At 41.5% G+C, this 15,257-nt stretch overlaps 2 protein-coding genes and 1 long non-coding RNA gene across 29 annotated transcripts in view; 2 read left to right on the top strand and 1 right to left on the bottom strand.

Moving 5' to 3' along the window:
* The window catches only part of USP54 (ubiquitin specific peptidase 54), a 133,864-nt gene extending 130,976 nt beyond the window's left edge, over positions 1-2,888 (top strand). For 20 of the 21 annotated variants that reach the window (XM_053909547.1, XM_053909550.1, XM_053909554.1 and 17 more), the window contains one exon: positions 1,562-2,888. In XM_053909547.1, coding sequence (XP_053765522.1) covers positions 1,562-2,121 — 560 coding nt within the window. In that variant the 3' untranslated portion in view covers positions 2,122-2,888. The remainder of the gene's footprint in view (positions 1-1,561) is intronic. The other variant, XM_053909565.1, reaches the window with a different exon arrangement.
* LOC128779008 (uncharacterized) overlaps positions 1-15,257 on the bottom strand; it is a 182,381-nt gene that overhangs the window by 67,286 nt on the left and 99,838 nt on the right. The window lies entirely within an intron of this gene.
* The window catches only part of PPP3CB (protein phosphatase 3 catalytic subunit beta), a 58,504-nt gene continuing 47,883 nt past the window's right edge, over positions 4,637-15,257 (top strand). For 2 of the 7 annotated variants that reach the window (XM_053909569.1, XM_053909568.1), the window contains exon 1: positions 4,640-4,824. In XM_053909569.1, the coding sequence (XP_053765544.1) occupies positions 4,740-4,824 (85 nt within the window). In that variant the 5' untranslated portion in view covers positions 4,640-4,739. Of the gene's footprint in view, positions 4,825-15,257 lie in introns of all 7 variants that reach the window. The other 5 variants (XM_053909571.1, XM_053909570.1, XM_053909572.1 and 2 more) reach the window with 4 other exon arrangements.

Raw genomic sequence — 15,257 nt, 5'->3', positions numbered from 1 at the left:
CAAATCAGTATACCTACTGGGGGTGGGGGAGTCCCAAGGTGGGTGGTAAAGGGATATGAATTACCACTTTAAGATCAATCATTGGTTTAGGTGAATTGTGATTGAATTATTACTTGGGCAACATGGTTCTTTGATTTTGGGGGCTCTGGTCTAGATCTTTAGAAACTGAACTGGCTCTATCATGATAAGCTTATAAGTGACCAAGGGGAGTTAATATTCAGTCTTTAGGATCCTCCCAAAACAAAAAGTGTCATCTATAGCTAGTTTCTCTCCTACTATCCCCTGAATCTCAGCTGAGGTATAGTCAGGAGGACAAGGAATGAATGGGAAACCTGGACAGACCCTATGTATGGAATACCTGTGCCATATATACAGACCCAGACAATCCTAGGGAAGGTGGGTAGCATCCTTTTGGCTTTCTTTGACCCTCTATAGTAAGATTTGCTACTTTTCTTCCACATGAAGAGGCTGAATCTATAGCTTAAGGCAATGATTCTCAATGGGAAATGGGAGGTACTACTGGCATCAATTAAGTGGAAGCCAGGATGCTGCTAAACATCCTACAAAGCACAGGGCAGTTTACCTACACCCACCCCCAACCCCCAACAGATAGTATCAGCTCAAAATATCAGTAGTGTTGAGATTGAGAAACCCTGGCTTACAGATATAAATGCCTTGGGGCAGGGAGTGGTTGTGGTTCTAGAACAGAAGAGTAGTATTGCTGATATGTGTCCAAATTTTAGGGAGGTTTGGATAAGCAGACCTTCTGGGTAGATGAACTTTCTATCACTCAGTGGAACAGCCAGGTAGCCAGCCCCTTTGACAGTTGTTAGGGGCATCTGATCCATCAGCCAGTATTTTAGTGCAGCCTGTTCTGCACTAAATGTTATAGTGAATATAGGGGAGAAAGAAGGTAGCTCTCTGTTCTTAAAGAGCTCAAAGCTGAAATAATCAGAATGTGCATGCATATAAGAATATATTGCAGATGTTGATGGGCTATAAAAATAAAGAATGGAAAGTATTTTTTAGAAGTGATTTTTAAAAATTATGTATTTTGTTTTGTTTTGTTTTTTAAGTAAAGGGGAATTAATGTGTAGAAAAGACATTCCACACTATATATGTGGTAGGAGTGTGTGAACAAAAACAGAGATCTCAGAGACTAAGCAAGAATGCAAGCAGAAACAGATTAACTAGAGTGAAGGTACCAAATTAAAAAAGCAGAGTGATGTTTTGGAGTGGTGGCTCTAAGAGTAGAGTTGTTACACTGAGTATACATTTGCAATATTAGGGAGCCATTCCTGGGGAGGGAGTGGAGGAAGAATTATAGTGGAGTAAAGTGGAAGTATGGCAACATTTACCCAGGTAGGAGGGAAGAGACTTGATTTTGATGTATATTAAGAATTCTTAAAAATGAAATTAAAAGCAAAGCTAGTCTTCTTCCCCTGAGGTGTATGCTCTTGGAGGTGTGGGGAGTTGAGAGGTACAGCCAGGAATGATCCTCTGGGAAGGAGAATGGTTTACTGAAGATGCTTAATATTTGGGTTTCTTTTTCTCTTTTCAGGAACTTCGAGGAGTGTCCAGCAGTTTCTGGCTATGTGTGACAGGGGTGAAACTTGCCAGGGGGTCAAGCACACAGGAAGGACTCTGAACTACCAGAGTCTCCCCCATCGTTCCAGAATAGATGCCTCTTGGGGACCATGGTCAGAGACCAACCAGCATATTGGGGCCAGATTCCTGAGTACTCCAGGGTGCACGCCTCAACTGACACACACTGCCACACTACCAGAAAGGCGCCAGGGCCTTCAGGTTCCTCATGCTCAGTCCTGGGGGGATCTTTTCCATTCATCCTCCCACCCTCCCATTGTTCACCCTGTGTCTCCACCATCAAGCAATCTTCATGAACCCCTGAGGTCAGCTTGGAATTTGGGTCCTACTCCTGGGTCTCGAGCCCCTGGTCCTCGAAGAGTAGATATGCCCCCCGATGATGACTGGAGGCAAAGCAGTTATGCCCCACAATCTCGGCACAGGAGAACAGGGGGAGAGGAGTTTCTATTTGTTCTAGCAGATGCTCCTGGAAGAGAGCAGATAAGGGCAAGGGCCCTGCAGCACAATAGGTGGTAAGGGTCACCCCTTCCCTTTCCTGGAACCACAGCCTTCTCTGTTAAACTGTACTGTGGAGGAGCTGGCACCCTGCATCCCTGCTAGGGTTGTGCTAGTCTCATCTCGATGTAAGAGTTGGCAGTGTCCTAGGGGTACCAGGAACCCCTAACAAGACCTGGCTCTTTGAGAGGGAATATTTGAAATTCCAATTTTCTTTCACCTGGCAAAAGGAAGCAACTGCGGTTTGGGCTCTATTTGAGCCACTTTACAGATGAATCCATATTACCCCAGACACTAGTCATTTCTTAGGATCTTAGGGTCACCATTTTATTCCTGGATCCTTTATGCCCCCACCTGCACCTGAGCCTTTATCCTGTGTTCCCTAGTATACTGCCAACTTCTATTCTTTGTTTTACTTACCTATCCTTATTACCTGACCTTCTGTCTCCCCATATCTCATCCTCAGAGGGACATGTAGCTGTGTGGTCATGGTCCTGACCACATCATTCAGGGCAGCCTGTTTGCCCCGTAATTATGAACGGTCAGCCTTCCCTGTGCCCCGACACCTTAGGCCTAGAATGCAGAGCTGCCAACGTAACATTTGCCCTTCTGAACAGATGGAGTCAGGCACACTAACACACCTTCCTGTCCTCAGCAGCAGAGCCATTACTGCCACTTGCACAGTCACCATTGTAAACCCTCAGAGTCAGCTAAACTATTTTAGGGCCAAACATACTGTTTTTGTAAAGTATTTTTCATTAATAAATCTTTAAGATAGTTGTATTTAATTCCTTGTGATTTAATTGTCTATTTAATGCCTTTTGTATGCTCTTGCTCTTTTATGTCGGGGATGGAGGGGAAGGCCTGAATAAGCAAGAAATATCAATTCCCAGGGGCCTGGGGCTCCCAAAGAGAGGATCATGGCACAAACGTGTGTGTGTGTGTGTGTGTGTGTGTGTGTGTGTGTGTGTGTGTATGTGTGTATGTCTTTTGACTGAGTGAAGGTGAGGAGCCAAATAGTTGGATATATACTAAAGGTAGGAATTAATGGGCCCCTAAAGTAGAATGGCTTTCCTTGTTATTACTGTTGTTAGTGTATTTCCTATTCCTTTCCTGCTAAAAAACACAACGTTACATGCTTTATCCTTCCCTCCTTAGGGAGATTTTTTGGGGATTCAGACACCTCTTAGAAACCCACTGCTCATCTATGTATTCTTGGTGCCCTCCTTCTACAAGTTTGTGCCTCCTATCCCTTCCTTGCTCTCTTCCCGTGGCTGCCGCTACCCTTGCCTTCCCTGTGGAATTTCTGTACTTCCTCTGGTTGTCCTCAAATCATTGAAGCAGGTAGAGCTACTGATGGTGAAGAGGAACAATTATTGCACAGAAACAGCCATTTTCTCCTCTGCCTCACTCCCAAATTCTCCCTCTAAAGGATATTTTGTGGGCTCCCTTTGCAAAGAATACCCTTTGGACACTTCCCTGCCTCTTTTATCCCACGTCTCAAGATCACTGAAATTGACAGAAAGAAGAGGTAGAAAGGTGTTCTTTGAGACCTTTGGGCCACTGCTTACCTAATTAACACCATCCATTATGAACAGATTATGAGAATTTAATGTTCAGGAGGATAGCAGGAATTTCTCATGCCACTTGGATTGTATGCCATCAACATATATAGATCTTAGTGGCTATGCTGATCTCTGCCCTGTGATTCAGTACATCTCCTACTGTCATACACATACCTTCTAGTAACTATTGATTGAACAATCAGTTCTTGTCCCACTACTCCCTTCCCCATGAAGGTCCATCCCTATAAAGTTTCCGTAAGTCATCAGGGCTCAGATTCTGTATGTGCACAGAAGTACCATATGAAATATTTTTTATGAGGAACTAATTTCTCTATGTATCCCTCTGCCTTCCAAATCTCTATTTTCTGAATGGATCAAGAGGGAGGCTGTGTCATTTTCAGGTGTATACTTTGTCACTTGACAACCCTTGGTTGTCATCCCTTTCCCCTTACCTATTTTGATTCTTAACCCTTGGAGCCTATTCTGCTCTATCTATATTCTCACCCTGTGCCTTCAGACTCTTGACAATTCCAGGCTCTAAACATAAGGGTCAGATAGATTCTCAAACTCCATTTTGAACGGTCACTTCCCTCCAGAACCTACAGTGCCTCCTCTATTTTCCTGTCCCTTACCAACCAAAGTACTCGGATTTGGTAGTCAAATTGTTATACATTTGTTTCTCTATTAGTAGGAGATTCTGAGGTTTGAATAAGTCTCGCCATCTTACTAGGAGCTCCATGAGAGCCAATGTCATGTTTCCTAGCGCTCATTCACTGCAGCTACTAGCAATAGATAGCCCTCCCTCTTCACGGTCTATTGTTTCTGCCTGCCCAGAATTTTAACCTGATCCCTTGGCCTCGTCCTGTTTCTCTTCCAGCCTCAGTAATTTTGCCCAGGTCCCTAGAGTCTGCCCCGCCCCCGCCCCCGCAAGCGCGGTGCATGCCGGTCTTAGCCCCTCTGTAGGGAAAGAGGGTCCGCCATGTTCCCCGGCGGCGCCGCCGCTTGGCTCTGGTAGCCGCCGCCCCCGCCCCCAACCCCGCCCGGCCCAGCGCCTAGCCGAGCCCCGGGCCCAGCATGGCCGCCCCGGAGCCGGCCCGGGCTGCACCGCCCCCACCCCCGCCCCCGCCGCCCCCTCCCGGGGCTGACCGCGTCGTCAAAGGTGAGAGGTGGACGAAGCCCTGGGGGCCTGGCCTGAGGAGCTGTGTGTAAGGGCGGGCGGGAGACCGTCCCCTCCGGAGCGGGCCCGGAAGGGCGGGCGAGTGACTGGCTGCCTCCCTTGGGGAGTGGCCCCTGGGCGGGCCCCTGCTGGGCTGGGCTGAGTCGGTAGCGGCGGCTCCGCGGTCTCCCGCATGCCTTCAGGCCCGAGGCGGGGGTTTCGCTCTCGAGGTCTTCTAGTTGTGGGGGTGAGTCTCCGATCTGCAGTGAGCCCCTTTCTTTTCCTCCTGGGCCTGTCAAAGCGGCCCAGAGGCCGCGATTAGCTTCCTGCTCCGCGACAGCTGCACGCCTGGCTTGCCTGGGCGGACCGAGGGGCTCGGAGACCTTCAGCCACGCGGGGCCGGGCGATGAGCAGTCAGAAATCACCTCGGCTTTGGCCCACGCCTGCTCCCCAGTGACAGCCGTCCGCCCGATTCGCGCCTAGTTAGCGCCAGCCGCAGGGGTTCGCGCTTGGCCCTCAGGTGTCACTCTACGCGGAAACTGGGGGAACCATGTGGGATTGGACAAGGGTGAAGAGACGAGGCAGGATTTGGGGTCCTGGCTTTAAGTGCAGAGAAGATGGAGAAAAGGCAGCATAAAGAAAAAAACAAAAAACAAAAAACCTGATCGATAGGAAAAAGCATTTACTTAGAAAACCGTCGACACTGGTCAAAGGCCAAAAAAGGTTACCCCTCACCTTGTGAACACATACCCATAGAAAAAAATTAAATATTTCCAGGTGGGCAGAATATATGTATGTTTACCGACAACAGGTCAGCAGAAAAAATTTAAATAGAGAAATTGAGGGCAAATTGACTGTTGCTTCAGATTTCCATGCTCTCTAGGAGAGCCCATCAACTTCATACACTGCTGTGGAGGTGAAAAACAGAATTTGAAATGATTTTTATTTACCATGCAGCTTGGTCAATACATTGACATCATTTTAGAATAAAGTTTTCTTTACCGTATTACATTTATTTTGGAAAGGTAGATACTTCTTTCGTTTGTTCATTTTCATTCAGCTTCTCAAATATACTGGTACAATGTTTAAACACTGTTAGTCCACCTTTTGCAATTTGACCAGAAATGTTTCCATTAAAATATTTAAGAACAAGAAAACCTTTTTCCTTTGTGTTTTTTTAATTTTAATTTTTCAATTTGAGCCTCCTTTAATGATGACACTGATTTGTATCCAGGCTTATGTAGACAATTTTTAAAAGTTAGTGGTATATCCAGTTGGGCCAGTCATTGGAATGAGCTGATTAAAGAGTTTATGGAATCATGAGAAATCTGTATAAAAAGAGAAGAAGAGAAAAAAAGATTGGTAGTTCAGGCATTTATCCTAAGTTTTGCGGGGGTTGGGAACAGAGACATGGGCTGACTCTTCTTTTTCTGAGTAGGTATATGAGTTGTATGTTCATTTCTCTGGGCACTTTTCACCCTACTATTAGGACTAGTCACATTCCCGAACAATGAGTTTTTGCTATCCTTATGCTTGTGAGTCTTCTTGGTTTTTGTCATATATATGGTAATGTTTTCCCTGTACTGCTTTAATACGGTAAAAATAAGATTGCAAACATAAGGTATATTCCTTAGGGGTAAGTTGTGAATCCACAACAGTCATATTTGTAGGTTATTGGTGTGGAATAAAAGTCATTTGATTTAGGTAAATAGGAAAAGAACTTGTTGGTGTGGAAAATTATACATTTATAGAATTATAAACAGAGCTCATGGATATAAGATCTCATGTGCTTGGTAGTATATTCTTCACCAGGACAATTTTGATTTCTTTATGGAATTCATTAGCAATTGGAAAGGCTGATAAGGATCACATGTTTAGAAATGGTGGAAACAGACTAGTTTGCCCTGCTCATCTCAGCTCTGGCTTCCTCAGAAATACTGGGAAATTCACCTTTCATACAGAAACCATTTTTAGATTTCATCTTCAGGCTTCTTTCTTGCTTGCCTTCTTTCAGTAATTGTACCATAATGTTTTACTTGATGAGAGAGAACACCCTTGCCAGAAAATACATGACCACGGTGCTGGTTCAACTTGTTAAAATCCAGATTTCTTATAAGTCTAGTATGTGCTAGTTTTGGATCTATACCATCTCATAGTAATAATATTATGGACACCATCATTGGCATTGAATACAGGTAGTCTTTTACTTTCTGAAACTTTTCCTTCTTGTCTCTAAATTTTATGCTCTTACACTTCTAGTTAGGAGGCCGGTTTTGAAGGGGATATAGATCTTTCTGTGTTAAAGATCATGTGCCTGAAGTTCACTTTCATGTGAAGTTTGAGATCTGGAAATACTGTAGGTGATTCATGTATTAACGTAATTAGCCTTTTAGTGAAATTATTATATCGCTGATTATGGATGATTAGGTTTCCTGGTTGGTTCAGGCAAATTCATTTCTGAGCCTACTCCAGCTGCTGCTGGCTCAGGTCAAATTCTGTTTGAAAGTTGCAGTAGCCCAATGGTTTAGGTGAGATAATATGCCCTCTTAGCTATTTTCTGTTAAGCATTTTTCTGTTCTTCAGCTAAAATAAGAAGTTGGAAATAAAATAGAAACAAACTAGCAAAAATGGCTAATTGTATCTGCCTAAGTGCCTTACTGCCACATCAGCAAAATTGGTATTGTAATTGAAGCATAAAACCCTGAATTTATGTATATTGCTCTCCCCCCTCTCCCTCCCCCGCCAATTTACTTGACCTGAATTGTCCAGATGCTACCTTTTATTTCCAGATATTTTTAAATACTTCTTTTAAGTGCTTTTTGCCATATAAATGAGGTCCCAGATTTGTAAAACTTGATTGTCTCTTGAGATTATTAGATCTGTTAGTCTTGATATAAAAAATTCACCGTTATCACTTAGAGTGCATTGTCTATATTGTGTATATGTTCATTTAGTATGTACAATGTGACTCACTTTCTTTTGCATTCAATATTTTTTCCTTATTTCCTAGGTTATATTAATCTTATGTCTTAGGTGATCACACTTTCAGATTGAACCAAAATGCTGAAGTATGTGTGTGTGTTGTTTTTTAAGCTGATACATTTCTGTTGGGCAGACTTACCATTCATTTAGGTTCTATTGCCAGCTGTCCTGCTTATAAATCTTAGGTCACTTGGCTCAAGAATTGTCTAGTACCTTAGTTTTATTAGGATTGCTTATTTTCATTACAGATTTTTAGATGACCCACATATGTTGGGTCACATGGCTACTTCAGTGTTTCTTGCTAGTTCTATTTCATCATATTTTAAAGCAACTTGAATTTTAATTTTTGTTTACAAAATTTATTTTGCAGACTTACCTATCCAAAAAGATAACTTTTTTTTTTTTAAGTTCGTTTATTTATTTTGTGTGAAAGAGAGAACCAGCAGGGGAGGGGCAGAAAGGGAGGGGGACAGAGGATCCAAAGTAGGCTCTGTGCTGACAGCAGAGAGCCCAGTGCGGAGCTCTAACTCACAAACCTTGAGATCATGACCTGAGCTGAAGTCAGATGTTTAACTGATTGAGCCACCCAGGCGCCCCTAAAAAGATAACTCTTGAAAATGATTTTTCTTCTTCCTTCCACCCCCATTAAACTGTTAAGCATACTAAAATAAATCTTCAGTACCATGTGTCCTAAAGAAAGTGAGGGAACAGAGAAAATTGTGTGTGTGTGTGTGTGTGTGTGTGTGTGTGTGTGTGTATGAGAGAGAGACAGAGATAGAGGGAGGGAGAAAGAGAGGAAAGGAGAGAACATTGTGGTAATTGTCATCTTAGAAGGAAAATGCCAAGGAGGAAATACAGCTGCTCAGTAGTAAGGCAAAAGCTCAGGTTCCAGAACTATTCGATGAATTAGCAAGAATTGAGGAAAAGTTTGGTGAAAAGAATCTTAATTTATTAAATGAGGTTTATCTTAATACCAGTCATATGACTTCATTTCATTTTATCATAAAAGTGTTTATTTACACACAGATAAAATTAGCTGAAGATAATTGGGCATCCTTGTATGTTATGTAAAATTTATTTTGGAACACCAGAATAATCAAATAGCATAATATTTATTAAATGCCTGCTGTATGCTAAGAACTGTAGGGAGACAACAAAAGTATAAAAAATGAAAAACAAACTTGGTCCTTGAAGAAATAAGTATTCATGAGAAGTTATTTATATATGTCATAAGGATGGGTCATTAATTGCTAGATAAGTGACAGAGCCAGTGACTCGTTTGGGTTCAACAGAGATAGATAGTGATGACTCTGGACTGGAATGGTCTAACAAGGGTTTGTATAGGAAGAAAGAGACCTTGAAGGAAGGGTAGGATATAAATAGGCAGAGGATTGGAACCACTTATTTGTGCAACATTTATTGAGTACCAAAGCATAATTATTAGGTATTGAGGATACAGGCTTGGATTAGATACAATTTAAGTAAGATAGATTCTCTTGGAGTGCTGGCACTCTAGTGAGGGAGATATCATTGCAAATAAATAATATAACAAATTTTGTACAAAGTGCTATTGGAGCTATAAAGAAGGAGTTGACTCCCTTATTTGGAGAAAAAGCATCAGTGAGAGGATTATATTTTGAGGTGAGCCTTGAAGGATGAGAAGAATTTTTCCAGAAAGGAGGTAGGACTGGAGTAGGGAAAATAGCAGAAAGGCATGGAGTTGGGAGAGGGGCGGGGGGTGGGAAGCTTGAAAATTTGTGACAGTAGTATGTAAAGTACCTGGCTGGGAGTGGCAGGAGATGAAGTTGGAAACAGTCTTTTGTACACTAAGTTGAGGAGCTGAAACTTAAGCTAATAATCAGTATAGTCTCTGGATGATTAAGAACACAGGCTCTGGAATCCAATTGCCTGGGTTTGAATCCTAGTTCAGCCTTAATAACCTCTCCACTGTACACAAGATACTTAATGTCACCAACCTTCAATGTTCTCATCTGTAAAACAGAGTTAACAAAGTATTATTATGGGGTTTTTGAAGGATTAATGGAGATGGGCCAAATAAAGTACATGGGCTGGCACATGATAAATATTCAACGAACGGTAGCCATTATTATTATTGAACGTTTTAAAATAGAAGAGTGATCCAGTATCTTGGTTTTTGAAAGGTAATATAGTATTGTGTAGAACAAAATAATAGCAGGGAAGATGCTTGGAGTATCAGAAGATTGGGGCATCTGGGTGGCCCAGTTGATAAAGCATCTGACTTTGGCTAAAATCCTGATAACACAGTTTGTGAGTTCGAGCCTGGCATCAGGCTCTGTGCTGACAGCTCAGAGCCTGGAGCCTGCTTTGGATTCTGTGTCTCCCTCTTTCTCTGTCCCTTCCCTGCTCATGCTCTGTCTCTCTCTCTCAAAAAATGAATAAGTGTTAAAAAAATTTTTTTAGAGTATCAGAAGATTAATTATTGAATTTTAATTTTCTTTAATTTTAATGTTTTTATTTTCAAGAGAGAGCGAGAGAAACCAAGGGAGGGGCAGAGGGAGAGAGAGAATCTGAAGCAGTCTCCAGGCTCTGAGCTGTCAGCTCAGACCCCAACGTGGAGCTCAAACTCACGAACCATGAGATCATGACCTGACCTGAAGTCGGATGCCCAATCAACTGAGCCACCTGGGTGCTCCTAATTATTGAATTTTAGGTAGAGTATTCCAAGTTTGTAGAGTGGACAAAATTGAAAAGATTGTAGGGTGCACTTGAGTGGCTCAGTTGGTTAAACATCCAACTTTGGCTCAGGTCATGATCTCATGGTTTGTGAGTTTCAGCCCTGCATTGGGCTTGCTGCTCTCAGTGCAGAGGCTGCTTTGAATCCTCTGTTCCCCTTTCTCTGCCCCTCCTCTGCTTTCTCTCTCTCTCAAAAACAAATAAACATTAAAAAAAAAAAAAAAAAAAAAAACTTAAAAAAAGAAGATTGTAGCAATTCTAGGGGAATAAAAACTCTTTCTTCAGCATCTCAGGAGCAAAGTAGTCCAAGGACAAAATGACCAAAGCATGAATTAAGGGAATGAGATACCAGATATGATACAAATTCTGAATAATATTAGAAGGTAGTTCCTATTGGATCAGTGATTGGGTATGGGAACAAAAGAGCAAAACTTTTTAAGTAGACAATGATCAGACTAATTTTGCTTTAGGGATTGATTAAATTGAACAATTGTAGTTGGAGGCAAAGATTGGAATGGCATGTAAAAGACTGGGAAGGTCAAGTAGAGAAGGATCTTAGAAATAAGTTTCAGGCTTTTTATTCCTCCTTATTCCCCCCCCCCCTTTATTCTTTAGTTCTTAAGAAACTACACAAAATTTTTGAGTAAGTTAATCTAGCAGTAAGTTAATCAAGGGGAAGGGAAAGTAGAGCTGAATTAGATTTTTTTAGTACACAAAATGATAAAAATTGAACTAGTATTGCAGCAATGGAGATACAAGAAAATGAAGAGAATTTGAAGAATCAATAGGACTTGGAGTCCTGAAAGAGAACAATGACACCAAAATTTTAAGTCCCAGTGACAGAGAATGATGATAACCATGACAAAAGTAGGATAGGAAGGATAACCAATTTTGAGGGAAAGGTACTATATTCAAATCACCACCACAGACTAAAAGGAATCCAAGGAATACCTTGAAATTTTGAAGACTGTGCTATAGGTTTTATTGAATCTGTTCTTAGAGGATGTGGCCAGTGCATGCTTCTGTCTCTAGCACCTGGGTGGGTTATGCCCTTTTTCATGATGAGAAGACTTTTTGTCAGAAGAGCATTGTCATTTTGTTGGTATAGGACAGATTGTACTGGAGTAGCATTCTGACCTCAGTTTCAGCCATGATTCTGCCCCTTACTAGTTGAAACACTTGAGAGAGCCATTTAACTTCTCTGAACCTGTTTTCCCTTTTGTGAAATAGGGATAAAACCTGCCCTACTAAACCCCCAAGATGCCTCTGAAAATCATGTAGGATTATGTATGTGAAAGTACTTTGTAAACAAAGCAGTATAAATATACTGTCATTGCTATATAGTGTCAAGATATACAAGTATTTTAGAAACTATATCATTAATTTAGTAGACATTCAATGGTAATAGTGTTCTAATCACTGTGGAGTTATGAAAGACATAGCCCCCTCCCTTCCAAAGAGTTTATAAGCATGTAGGGGAGACATATTTACAGTGTAATTGTTAAGTGCCATGATATAGGTCTTCATTATATGCTATGCTATAGGACCACAAAGGAAGGGACACCATTAACCTAGTCTGGGAACATGAAGAATTTTCAAGAATTGGAACACTGAAGTGACATTTAAAGACAAGGAGAGGTTAGGTAAAAGATGGGAATAGTGTACCCCCAAACAATAGGGTGTTTGAAAGTATGGAGATTAAAAATAAGTGATGTAATTTTAAAAATGAAAATAAGTATCTGGAGTGTAGAATGTATCTGGAATGTGAGGTAGTGACAAAAGATGACGGTTGGAAATGTAGGCAAGGTTCAGATCACAAGGGATCTCGCATGCCACGTGAAGATAAAGAACTTGGATTTTGTATAATAAAGCCAGTCTTGAATCAAGAGAAGGTTGAGATTTGAATTTTAGAAAGCATATTCTGAGTGTTGTAGAGTAGACAAAATTGGAAAGATTGTAGTAATTCTAGAATAGAAGCCCTTATTCAGTGTTTCAGAACCAAATGAGCAGAAACAGTTCAGGTAATTATTTAGGACCTATTGGCCATGGAGGGTGAGAAATAAAGAGAATTCTAGGACAATTCCTTGATGGGAACTATGGATAATGGCTTAGGGGGGAAAATCACACACTGAATTTTGGACATACTCAATTTGAGATATGTATGGAAAATCCCAGTGGAGATATTTGATAGTTTACTGGGAATCTGGAGTTTAGGGGAGGGCTTTCGACTGAGCACTCTATTATTTGAGGGTCCTCAAAATGTAGATTTTAGTTGAAACTGTAGTTATGAATGAGATCACTAATTCAGAGCGGTATGATAGGAGAGCCAAGGACAGAATCATAGGACACACACTGACATTTAAGGATCAGGAGAAAGACTAGAAGTCCATGAAATAGAGCAATCAGTTGTGACCAGAGAAGTAGAAGAAAAACCAGGTGAATGCTTTCAAGAAACCAAGAGAGGAGAGAGTTATAAGGTGGAGGAATAGAGCAGAAACCAGATAAATATGGATTAAGGAAAATAGACAAAAAGTCAGAAAAGGAAGATACCCATTGCAGATCTTAATACCCTTTCAAAAAGCTCAGTTCTCAAAATAAAGGATATATGGCAGAAACAGGGATGAGGAGTAAAAGAGAGTTACTTGTTTGAATTTAAAAAAATTTTTTTAACATTTATTGTTGAGGGACAGAGCACAAGCAGGGGAGAGCCAGAGAGGGAGGGAGACATAGAATCTGAAGCAGGCTCCAGGCTCTGAGCTCTCAGCACAGAGCCTGACGCAGGGGTCAAACCCGCGAACTGCAAGATCATGACCTGAGCCAAAGTTGGATGCTTAACTGACTGAGCCACCCAGGTTCCCCCTGAATTTTTAAGATCATAAAGATTTAAGCATGTTTAATTGCTCAAAGGAAAGACCCAGTGGAGAAGCAGAGGCAGAGGAAACAATAGAATCATAGGAGGGGTGGAGGGGATGACTGCAGTTAAGAGGTTGGGGGAGTGGGATTCAGGATACAAATAGTGTTTAGTAAAGGATAGGAGTATCTTCCTCAGATGGGGAGAAATTTAAAGATGCATACTGGTGTAGACGTGTGGATGGAGAGGAGCAGGGAAGTGAAGTTTGGTCTGAAGGCCTCCATTTTCTCTGTAATTGGACACAAAGTTGATTTACTGAGTAAGAGATAAAGTGAGTGACGGTTCAAGAAAGGGGACCATTTGAAATTTCTACTGAGAAGCATGGGAGACAGAATGTTTAATAGGATTGCTGAGAAGTGCCAATGACCAACTACATTGGGGACCATGAATTTGTAGTAGCACAGAGCCATTTTGATGATTTTATACTTAGCACCCAAGTTTAGAAGCTAATTCATCCAAGAATTGCAGTTTTCCCTTATAGGTAGAATAAAACAAAAGGGCAAAACAATTTAGAATGTTGTTTAGAAAGTAGGTGAATGATGGAATACTTTAAAAGTATAAGAAGCAAAGGTATCCGGAAGGGAGTTGATAAGGAGGGGTTGTCTAGGTTTTTAATACAGTTGAAGAATAGATGGAGTAATGGGAGTGGAACTGAAAGGTTAGGAGGTTTTAATCATTGAGTGAGAGATTGGAGTTCAGGATTTCAGAGGTGGAGCAGTAATTATGGTCAAGGCTGAGGAGTTGAAGTGGAGTGGAACTCAAACTTCTCAGTTCTTATGTTTTAGGTAGATCATTCTGCATGGACATTGATGGTGAGATTTAGCATGGAGAAGGCCTGCAAGCCAGGAGCTGGAGTTGCATGTGAGAAACGACTAGAAGTTTAGAAGATGGCAGGGACAAGGATAAACTATCTAGAAGGCATGAGCCTCAAAGGAGAAGGTATTTTTTTCTTCATTGGAGTGATGAAATTGGAAATGGTAATGCAAAGCAACACTTAAGACTAAAGCCTTCTCTGCTAAGAGTAGTGGTGTGTGGAAAAATGCACAGCATCTATTTTGAAAAAAGGGTTTGAAAAGTATTATCCTTCAGGATAACTAAGATTTAATTAAGATAAAGAGATGAAGACAGCATTACTGTGAAGATCTAAAGTATGTGTGTGTGTGTGTGTGTGTGTGTGTGTGTGTGTGTGTGTGTGTGTGTGTTGGGGGAAGAGGGATGAGTTAAAAAAATAATGAGGCACCTGGGTGGCTCAGTCATTTAAGTGACCAACTTCGGCCCAGTTCATGATCTGGTGGTTTGTGGGTTTGAGCCCCACATCAGGGTCTCTGCTGTCAGTCCAGAGCCTGCTTTGGATCTTCTGTCCCCCTCTCCTTTTGCCCCTCCCCCATTCTCTCTCTCTCTCTCAAAAATAAATATTTTTTTAAAATGATGGGATTTCTGGAGGCTTAAATGAAAAGGATTGAGAAGGAGGAGAACAGCCAGAGATGGCATGGTGTAAGAGAAATACTGAGAAAAAGTCAGAAATGTAGATGACAGGAGAGACTTTATTTGGATAGTTGCCAATAATGGCAATGATCAGAAGCACAGGCCTCTGAATGATTCTTTGTAGTAAAGTTGTTCAGTTGGCATAGGCTGCATGTACCCCAGTTGGTGTTGGCGGCCTTGTAGGGCTAGCTAATACTTTTGTAGCCTTTGCTTAGAGTTGGGGAATAGGAGTTAGTTGATTTCTAGGATTCCTTACCCAGTAGTAGAAAAAGTGTATCTGTTCTTCCCCTATCCCTGGTCAATACTATTCCTGGTTTGTTTTTCCAACTTCCTAAATTAAAAC

This window comes from Panthera pardus, unplaced genomic scaffold (genome assembly GCF_024362965.1).
Source record: "Panthera pardus isolate Hobbes unplaced genomic scaffold, ASM2436296v1 HiC_scaffold_22, whole genome shotgun sequence".
Taxonomy (NCBI): domain Eukaryota; kingdom Metazoa; phylum Chordata; class Mammalia; order Carnivora; family Felidae; genus Panthera; species Panthera pardus.
The sequence above is the reverse complement of the archived record's forward strand: the minus strand, read 5'-3'. Positions and strand labels throughout refer to the sequence as shown.